This window comes from Hevea brasiliensis, chromosome 3, assembly GCF_030052815.1.
Source record: "Hevea brasiliensis isolate MT/VB/25A 57/8 chromosome 3, ASM3005281v1, whole genome shotgun sequence".
Taxonomy (NCBI): Eukaryota; Viridiplantae; Streptophyta; class Magnoliopsida; order Malpighiales; family Euphorbiaceae; genus Hevea; species Hevea brasiliensis.
In genome coordinates, this window is record NC_079495.1 from 74,802,915 (window position 1) to 74,814,028 (window position 11,114).

The 11,114-nt window shown below is 28.9% G+C and overlaps 1 protein-coding gene across 1 annotated transcript; it reads left to right on the forward strand.

Annotated features, from left to right (window-relative positions):
• Positions 1 to 264: 264 nt before the first annotated feature.
• On the forward strand, positions 265 to 10,626 carry LOC110654415 (probable protein S-acyltransferase 1). The gene is made up of 5 exons (XM_058143345.1): positions 265 to 297; positions 658 to 837; positions 924 to 1,232; positions 9,210 to 9,431; positions 10,001 to 10,626. Exons 1-5 carry the CDS (start codon positions 265 to 267, stop codon positions 10,358 to 10,360), a joined length of 1,104 nt encoding a protein of 367 aa, XP_057999328.1. The 3' UTR covers positions 10,361 to 10,626.
• Positions 10,627 to 11,114: the final 488 nt, after the last annotated feature.

The window sequence follows — 11,114 nt, forward strand, 5'->3', positions numbered from 1 at the left end:
TTTTTTCTTTTATTATTATTTTTTATATATGCTCCAAAGATAGAGATAGAAGAAGAGGGAGAGGAAAGGAGATAGATGTGAAAATGAAAACACCCACTATCTTTGATATCATTTCAAAACATTTTTTGGATATCTTGTTTTGATTTGATTTCATGTGGGTGTTTCTTCATACATCATAATTTATTAATTTTTTTCCAGTACTGGAATCAAGCCTCTTCCTCTTAAAAATTATCATTTCTAATGGACCCTTCCAAATCTATATCGATGAGGCTTTATCAGCTTTGGAAGGGAAACAATGTAATTCTCCTCTTTTTTTTTTTCTTTTTTTTTTCTTTATTGTTTTATCTCTGGCTAGTGCATATGTAGTTGAAGTTGTAATTCTTTTTTTAATTTTTTCTGTGAATTATTATTTGTTTTCCTTACTAATGCAAGAAATGTTATTATTTATTTTTATAATTAATTATTTGTTATGGTTAACTCATTAATGCCTCTAATATATTATTTCTCTTTTGGGATGTTCATCTTGAAATCCAGAAAAAAAAAAAAGAAATATGAATAATCAAATATATTATTTCAATTTCGTGAAAATTATTTAACAAAATATGAATAACATATTTAAATTGATTATAAAGCTTGTTTCTTTCTTTGTAATGTCAGAAATTTCTATGCGGTGGGAGATTTGTGTTTGGTCCTGATGCAGGATCATTATTCTTGACTTCATTTCTTATTGGAGGTCCTGCTATAGCATTTTGCATAAAAATGATCACAATATTTGGAAAGGATGATCTACATTATGACTCCCCTGTATTAGTTGGGGCCTTGTTACTCATTGTTATGGTGAGTATAAAAAATGAAACTAATCTTTTTCAACAAAGACAATACTATTGGAATCTAACTTTTTCGAATATGTATTTTGTATACAGGATTTTATATTTTTAATGTTAACATCAAGTAGAGATCCTGGAATAATCCCAAGGAACTCACATCCTCCAGAATCTGATGAAATACTTGATGTCAGCACCTCATCCATGGAATGGGTCAATAGTAAAATTTCTAATTTGAAATTTCCTCGTACAAAAGATGTTATTTTCAATGGCCATACAATTAAAGTGAAGTTCTGCGACACGTGTTTATTATATCGTCCACCACGAGCTTCTCATTGTTCCATTTGCAATAATTGTGTGCAAAAGTTTGATCACCATTGTCCATGGGTTGGTCAGTGCATTGGATTAGTAAGTTAATTCCCATTATTCTTTGTCACCATTATTTATTGAATATGCTATGCAATATGATTGAGATTGTGGCTCCATTTATTTCATTGAATATGTCTAAAATGCATGAATTATTTTAGGAAGATTGATATGTATTTAAAATTCCTTAAAAATCTTTTTTTTTTCTTTACTTTTATACTCATTAACAAACTATATTCTAATTACTTTCTTTTTATAATACATACACGTAACACTATAAATTCAACCTTTTAACGAAGAATTATTATTTAGTCTAATAGTTTATTCAAATGATATTTTTCATTGACCATCAAAACACCATCTAAATGCATATGAAAATTGAATATGTGCTTGAATTTATTACTACATCCTTTCGCTCTTTTTATTGGCTTTTAGTTCATTGTTATATGTGCAAAGACTATAGTTTCATATTTAATTTTTGTTTCTACTAAAAGAATTATTTGCATTGACTTAAAAAAATTATTTAACTATTTTTATTGGCTAAATTATAAAAAACGCTACTAATTTTTGTCTTTTTTATACAAGATTTTCTTTTGTACAAATTTACCTGAATCCTCATAATCAAGTTTCAACTTATTTCTTTGCAAATTTTGAAGTTTTTTTTTTGTGCAAATTTTATTTTTATGCATGCAAATATTTTAGAAGTGCAAGACTCAAATAGAGAAGTCATAATTGGCCATAAGACTTGGACCTACGTAAAAACTTTAAAGTCCTTAGTAAGCCTAATAGGTTATCTACATCTATTAAATCCCAAACACACACGCACACACGCACACAACATGCATAACCTATAACAAAAAATAAATCTACAACATAATAAAAAGATAAATTTAACCCAACTTGCTCCACATAATCAATAATATAACATGAGGGAAGCTCATCTCACTCTCTATTCCACACACGTCAAAAGTAGGGAGCTCTAGTCAAGCCACAACAATACATAATCTCACAATCAACCACACATAATATATAAAGTATTTTTACAAACTCTAACTAACTAAGTAGAGAATTCGAAAAATATAAATATTTCATAAAATAAACAACATAAAAGTTTACTACAATGGAGGAGTGTAGGGATACTAAAGTCAACAAGATGTCTCTTACTTGTCATTTAAAAATAAAAATTGAACAAAAGTGAACATTCAACTCATAGAATATGACATAGAATATCCTATAGAACATTTATAACTCACTTAAATTTATTGCAATTCTATTAATATAAATGCACAAATACCACTATATATTACATAATCATATATTGCATATGGTTATGACATTGAACAGCTCATACACCTAATGCAATCCATAATAATATATAAAAATTGATCCTTTAAATTAACCATCGTAATCCAACCTCCACTAACTAACTTAACTCAAGCTAAACTTTCTCCCTATTCCAACTAGTTGAGTGCCAACAAGCTTAACTCAAGTTGATCCTATAGTTATATGTATATAACCCAGTTCTATATCACAACTCATAGTAGCACAACACAATGAATAAATAATAATTATGCAGTATTAGTTTATCTTCTAATAAATATGTAACTAATATACAAATGCAAATTTATCTTAGAGAAGCTAGGTCCCTTGTAACTAATTGAACAAGTCATCAATTCGAGGAAATAGATACTTGTTATAGACCTTCACCTTATTCAATTATCTATAATCAATGTATAACTTCAACAACCCATCTATCTTATTAACAAACAACATTGGAGCACCTTAGGGTGTTATACTAAGCTTAATGAAATCATTATCCAACAACTTTTATAATTTAAAATTGCTCCTTCATTCCTTTGACTATGCAAGGGTTATTTTATAAGAAGGCATTGATTTGGGGTTCGTTTTAAGCATTACATTAATATATAACTTTATCTCCCTTTCTAAATGTGGCCCTAGGAAACACACTTGAAAATGCTCTTACTATATCGACTTCCTCCACACTACCCAAAGTTAACTAAAGTGTCCCTTAAAAGAACAAAATAACCTTTGTAGCCATGCATATTCATCTTCCGCTATCAATGATGGCTAAAACTAAGTAATAAGACACCATATCCCTATCTCCTTGATAATTGAACTCATCTACTCTAGGAATATTGAAAATAACCTCATTCCAATTGCAATCCAATGGGGTATAATGATTGAATAACCAATTTATCCTAAATTCATATCAAAGTCCATCATTGTGAGGTGAACCAAATCCATTGGAAGATCTTTACCATCCATTTTTATTGGATAAGATGGAAATATCACTAAAACATCAATGATATCATTCAGTGGAGTAGCCACTAATAATAAACAATATAAACTATCTAAGGATGTACCAAACCTCAAAGTAAATGTTGGGAAAAAAATAAGTATGTAGAAACCAAATATACAAACACATGTGCCTCAAGAGAATAAAAATGAAGGATACTTGAAACAATTATATTGGATGCTTATGCATCTTGATGTGTTAAGGTTAAAACTCATATGTGTCTCTTAATTGGATGAACATGTACCCTAGGTCTATTGCCTACCTCTTGTTCTATCTCATGAACCCTTACCACTATACCTATAGCCCTATAAGCCACCAAATTAAGTACTTCAATAAGAAGCTCTAGACATACTAAAGTTGAACTGTTGAACCACATTAGACGTAGAACCTTGTACACATGCTTGTTAACCTTTAAAATGGACCAACTAGCCACACTTGTAACACCCACTTGGATATATGAAACAAGTATCAAAATGAACTCATTCATACTATGTGCATAGAGCAAAAGCATAACTCATAAACTAAAACCATTGTACCCTAAACTATAGTTGCTCCCACTATGTCACGCTCATCCCCAGCTTATAGAGATGGATGCTACTTGAAAAATTAGTAGAGTTTGACCTAAAAATATAACTAACTGAACATATGGAACTCACTTAAAACTCATGAATATATATAGAATTTTGCTCCATGCTAACAAAACATATTGAGGAACATACATATATAATTATCCTATTTGTGAGGATTAAAAAGAATATGTTTATGATCCAAGGTTTCTTATAACCTCCTTTTTTAGCATTGTCCTTTCTTCCTTCAGCAGCAACAAAGTCTAGTAAACATTAAGCGAAAACACTTCTTTTGTAAGTTTTGATTCTTTTTTATTATAGTATCCCACACCCATAGGATATAAATAAGCTAGCTCAACTACTAAAATAACTTAGGTTAACCATTATGAGCCATGTTGTTTAGGCCTAGCAATTATTTGGGAAGTTAGATTTGAGGTATTACAATTAGTATCAAAACTACTCTAGGTTAGAAAATTACACAAAGTTGAAGGGGAGGGTTATGAGAAAATGACTATTCATAGTTAAAGATAAAGTGGAGCTGCTCGAGAAACTAATGAACCACTTTACCCAAAGGCTAGATATTTTGGCTTACTAATACCCAACATAGTAATTTTGACTTAGCACAACATAATAGTAGAGTATGACACGAACATTGCAAATTTAAGGGAAATTCTACCCCACATTGGTGGTATACAAAATAGCCAGAGCAGTTAAATAACCGTTAGGCCAACTATTAGAATAACTTGGGCTAATTATTTTGGATCATATAATTTGGGCTTGAAAGTTATTTAGTAAAATATTGCTTAGGGTGTTACATACTGCATCTATGCCCGTAACTATAACCTATGCCTTTATATCTAGGCCCACCTTTCTTATTACCAATGTCAATGTGCCCGACATGACTCGAAGCACCGATTGCACCCATAGAAAAACCGTAATTATATAAAAAAGGCTATCCACCAGACTGTCCATCTCCTTTATTTTTCTTATCTCTACTACCTTCACCACTCTATTTAAATGTCATCTCAACTATATGGGCTTTATTTGCCATATAATCAAAAGGCTACTTAGACACTTAAACAAATGTGGCATACTTTTTATCTAGCCTCTTCAAGAACCTCTTAACCTTCATAGCCTTTGCAACCACCATTTTAAGGGCATACTTGCTGAAGTATAAAATCACAGTCGCATACTCATTCATTAATCTACCTTCTACTAAAGAGCCTTTAAACCCTATAGCTTCATATCTTTGAAACTCTTTATCATAAATTTGTTAATGAATTACCCAAAGAAATAGACTAATTCATAACTTAAACATTAGGAATCAAATAATCTGTCATCCATTGTTGGGGCATGATCTTCATGGTGTGATAAGCACACTCTGATATTCTCTACTTTGGAAGCTACATTTTATCACCATACTAATTAGTAACTATTATGAAATTAAAGCCATCTCTAGTGCCGTTAAAAGTTACAATGAATAACTTCTTGAAGGAGATAGTAACCTCATCTTATTACTTCTATTAGGTGCTAGTATAGGAGGTTATACTAGCTACTGTAATGGAAGGTGTGCATCAAAAACTATGCCATACTATACATATCGTTTTATAGTTCTATTAATATAGTTGTTATGGGTTCAACTACATGTAAAACCGTTTATGACTGCTATTGTAGCTACTTATCGACATGAGTAGCTCTAGGGGGTATGCCATGCCATCTACTGTTTCATGCCACATGTTGAGTGGCATCTTATCTAGAACATCTAGTTCCTTAACAGCAACTACATGTCTACCCCTACACATACTAGTGAAGCTATACGTCAAATATCTTAATGCAAAGTTGCCTATTTAGTTTAGACTACATATGGCATGCAACAAATAACATCATTACGCTAAAACTAGAAGCAGTGAGAATACTGAATAAGGATTAAAAGGATCATATACTCTCTAAGTTACAAACCTAGTTGCATATAAAACACTTGAAACCTAAATCTCCAATGCCAACTTTGTCATGGACCAAACAGATGAACCATTCAAAAACATTAAATCTTAAACACACACATATATAACATACATATCTTGCAAAAACAAATATACGCATATAACAAAATTAGGTTACATACTCAACCCAACCTGCTCCATATAATCAATAACATAATTAGAAAGTAGCTTAACTTAACTTCTATCCAATATAACATTATGAGTGGGAAGCTTTACACAATCCATAATAACGCCTAATCTCCATACACATAATATATAAAATATTTTTATAGACTAATTAACTTAGTAGAGTATTTTAAGAATTTATATATATTTAATAAAATCTAACAATCAAATAAAAGTCCATTATGATAGAAGAATGTAAGGATACTAAACTTAGCAAGTTGTCTTTTGCCTATTACTTAGAAATAAATAGTTGAACAAAGATAGGCATTTACCTCAAAGAGCATGACATTAAATATCCCAAATAACATCTACCGCTAGCCTTAAATCTGGAACAATCCTAATAATGGAAGTGCATAGTTACCACAACACATCACATAATCATATAATCCATAATCGAGATGATATGGAATGACTCACACACCTAATATAATCCATAATAATGTATGGAATTGATCCCCTAACTCAACCATTTTAATCTAACCTTTGATAGTGATGTTAATCAAGCTATACTTTTGCTTAAATCCAATTAGTCAGGTGCTAGTGAGCTAAACTTAAGCCCATCCTATCCTAAACATGTTTATTTCATAACAAATCTATATATAGAAGATATTTTTGCAATTCAGTTTCATATCACTACCTATGGTGCTAAAAACAATAAATAAATAATAGTTATGTAGAATCAATTTATAACTTGATAAATAAATAAATGACTAATACACATAAAATTTAGGAAAAAGTAAAAAAAAAAAAAAAAACCATACAGTTTCATGCTTTCACATTTAAGGACATGTGGTTCAATTTTTATAAAAATGATGCCTTAAGATTATTTCCAATAGCACAATTGGTCCAAATTACACTTGCAATGTTAAGGTTCTTACATGGAAATTCAAAATAATATATTTTTTTTAATACAATGGACCTCACAAACAAATAAAAATTTGAAACAATCTATTTACTTTTTAATTTTTTAATATAGTGGGTATAAAATTTTTAAAATAAAAATTTTGTTATTTATTTTAATCAACTTTTAAAATTAAATAGCGTGGCCACGAAAAACATGTTCTTCCCAAAAATATTTATTTTGTTAAACTTCTCAAATCCATTATATTCTTTCTCTCAAAATTTATTTATATCTTTCAAGTTCTTTCTATATCAGATTCTATTGCTCTTCTATATATTTAAAGGAGTCAACCTTGCTAAATAAAGTTGCTACCTTCTCATGCTATTCATGCAATTTAGAATTTGAAATGTCCAATTCATCACAAACTTCTCTAAGTTTTTATTTGAAGTTATTTTCCATTTCTAAGCTTGCTTCTCTAAGCGAAGTTGTTGTCTAGATAATTCCTCAAGTATTTGAATTTAGTTTTCAAGCTCTTTCTTCGTCAAGTGTTACTTTTCCTCAAAGTCCAATGATTCACTCTTTTCAATACAGCAGCAGCCTTTAACATTCTTCATTGTCATCTTATAATGCTTTAGCCAAAGCACTGTACTTCATTAATCCTGTGTGTACGCCCTTTTGATCTTCTATACCCCAAAGCAAAAATAATATGCTTTCTAGCTCATTTGTAACTGTCACGAATTATAAGGGGTTGAAGGATACAATTAAGGACCTTTAGAGAATCGATTTGATAAATTTGAACAATTTGCCAAAACTAAAATTTGGGGATCCCCATGTTCTTCCTTTTTAATTTTAAAATTCAATGAAAGTAAAAATACAATTTTATTTAAATAATTTTGAAATTGCAATTTATTTTTTATTTTATATTTATTTGTGAGACCCACTATATTAACAATTAGAAAGCAAATTCTTTTTTTTATTATTTGTATTTGCTTATGGGACCTTCTATATTAAAAAATATTATTTTGAGCTACCAAGTTGGCAACTTAACATCGTTAGTGTAATTTAGGCCATTTTTGCAAATGGAAACAATCTCAAGGAACCATTTTCATAAAAATTGAATTATGTTTCCTTAAGTATCAAAGTATAAAATTACAGAGTATTTTTTAGTACTTTTCCCTAAAATGCATTATGCATATGCATGCCAATTTATAATATTAATATTATGCTACAATATTCAATATATACTCATAAACTTTGCAGATTAAATTAAAACTAAATGTCATTATTAGTTTTCTTAGAATAATTAAAGAAAATAATAAATATTGTATTGCAAATTTATATGATTAATTAACCAAAATAGTTAAAGTCAAGTGGTGGTTTAGATTAAGATAAATATGAGGACTCTAAAATTTAAATATTATTAATGACAATATCTAGGTATTTTATATAAGAAAAAAAAAATAAAATAAAAGGAGTGTCCTAAAATACTACTAGCCAAGAAATGTGATTAATAACCTAGTGATAAAATTGTAACAACACTTTTAGCTACTACAATGTAAAATTTAGTTTGTTATCCAATTCAACAATAAAACCACTTCCTAAATAAAATAAAATAAAAATTGTTAATGTAGATACTAATAATTCGTTGATAAATAGATTGTTGATAAAATGAGAAGGCTAACTTTTTTTGCTAAAATTTTTTGTACTAATCTATCTTAGAAAAAAAAAATTATGAGCTTAATAATATGGCCATTGGAATTTGAGTAAACACATATTTAAGGTTAATGTAGCTTTATCCTCTTAAAATAAAGAAATGAATGGATGATTAAATACTTTATCATTTTGATAACATTTTGAACTATAACTTGAATATTGTATTTGAACATGATAAATTCACGAACATGATTTGTGATTTTTCAAGAATAAAAAAATCTAATGTGTACTATATTAAGTTATGTGTATTTGTGTGTGTCTGTGTTTGTGTATTTTTCAATATCGATCAACATTGTTATCTCTGTCATTGCATAATGTTCGATCATTGTAACTTTTTTTTAACATTTCAAGTTATAATCTATATTAAAAATTGAAATATGGCTTGAGTGCTAAAATGCATATGTTTTGTTGATGCAGCGTAACTATCCTTTTTTCATATGTTTCATATCATCATCAACCACTCTATGCATATATGTCTTTGTATTTTCTTGGATGAACATTCTTCGACAAGAAGGCAATATTTGGAGTATTATGTCACGTGACATTCTTTCAGTTGTTCTCATTGTATATTGCTTCATAGCTGTATGGTTTGTTGGTGGACTTACCATTTTCCATTTTTACTTGATTTGCACTAACCAGGTAAAATTTTTTTTTCTCTCTCTCTCTCTCTCTTTGTGCGTAAATATATATATATATATATATATAGACACACACACACACACATAATTTTCTTTCTACCTACATTTCAAAATATAGAAAATATCTTCATGCATACTTATTTTATAATATACAAAATTTATACTAAGTATGTCATTTGTTTTAAAAAATATTTAATAAGCTAGAATTCTAAATCAGTTTGCCCTATCAATGCTATGAGGAGAACCTATTATTATAGTTATTTATGTCTTTCCTTTTTATTTACATAAGTGTATTAACTTTTTTTTTATTTTTTTTATTTTTTTCTTTTTTCTGGATCTATATTAATCACCATATATTTTCTAAACAATAGTTTTTATAAGTTGTAGTTGATATTAAACAAATTTTTATTTTATTTATATATGTAAATGCTTTTTTGGTTATTTGCATATCTTAGAATCAATATGTAAATAAGAATTAACAATTTTAACTTAAATTTTTTACTTGGTTATAATTTTCCACCTCTTATATTTCATTTGGAATTAAAGCTTAATTATTGTCTTTTTGTGTAGACCACATATGAAAATTTTCGATACCGCTATGATAAGAAGGAAAACCCTTTTAGAAAAGGGATAATGAGCAACTTCAGAGAAGTATTCTTTTCCAAGATCCCTCCTTCAGCAATCAACTTTCGAGCATGGGTATCAGATGATGAAATGGTAATGGATGGCCCTGAACTAAATGGAAGCTTCATTGGGTCAAAAGAAAGATTTGACATAGAAATGGGTGGTAAGCTTGGTAAGGATGGTGGTATGAGAGTACCAAGTATTTTGCATGATTTAGATTATAATGGTTTGGATGATAGTTTGAAGAAGAAGGGAGTAGAAGGAGTTGTTGCACTTGAACCATTTTTCCTTGATACTACTCAATAATCAAGAATTTCACAATAGAATTCAACTATTGACATAATTTTATAGATGATAAAAGGAGATAATAACTTTTATCATGACACATATTATTGATTAAAGTTAAAAGTAGCTCTTTCTCTTCTTTGCATCATATTTATATGGAAATAGTCAAAATCATTCTTGTGTCAATTTTGTGCTCATACCATACTATTATTATCACAGAGGAAAAGATTGTAATTTGGCATTTCAGATAGCTTGGGGAAAAAAAAAGTGAAATGTGACTTATCATATGTTCAATGAGTTAATTATTTTATTTTTTTTTTTGGTACTTGTTTGTTTTTGTAACTCAATTTGTAAAGTGTCATTTTTATATGATTTATACTTGCAGATGGATTGTAAATTATATTAGTGCAACATAATGAATTGAGTATTCATTTTAAAAATAAAAAAAATAGAGACTATTACACCTTTCATGTAATATGTGGTAAATACTTTCCCATTCTCTTATAATCTAAAAAATGGGTGCACCATACAAACACATAAATTTTGAGATGTTAGACCACATATACTTAAAAATATTTTTATTAGGAGCACTTTAATATGTGATCATTTGGTCCAAACATGAGGACTATAGCCAGCATCAATGCGACACCTATAATGTAATAACACACATAAGGAGAGAACTATTAATTCTTACTAAAAAAAAATATTGTATCATAGAGGGAGATATAATTGAACCCCTATTGTATTAAGTAATTACAAGGTCTTTTAAACTAGC

What these genes read in the sequence shown, in the direction of transcription:
- LOC110654415 (XM_058143345.1), top strand. Translation starts at nt 265, where the DNA reads ATGAGGCTTTATCAGCTTTGGAAGGGAAACAAT. An exon ending in CCTTGTTACTCATTGTTATG is followed by an intron (nt 838 to 923) that starts GTGAGTATAAAA and finishes TTTTGTATACAG; the next exon opens with GATTTTATATTTTTAATGTT. An exon ending in ACTTGATTTGCACTAACCAG is followed by an intron (nt 9,432 to 10,000) that starts GTAAAATTTTTT and finishes CTTTTTGTGTAG; the next exon opens with ACCACATATGAAAATTTTCG.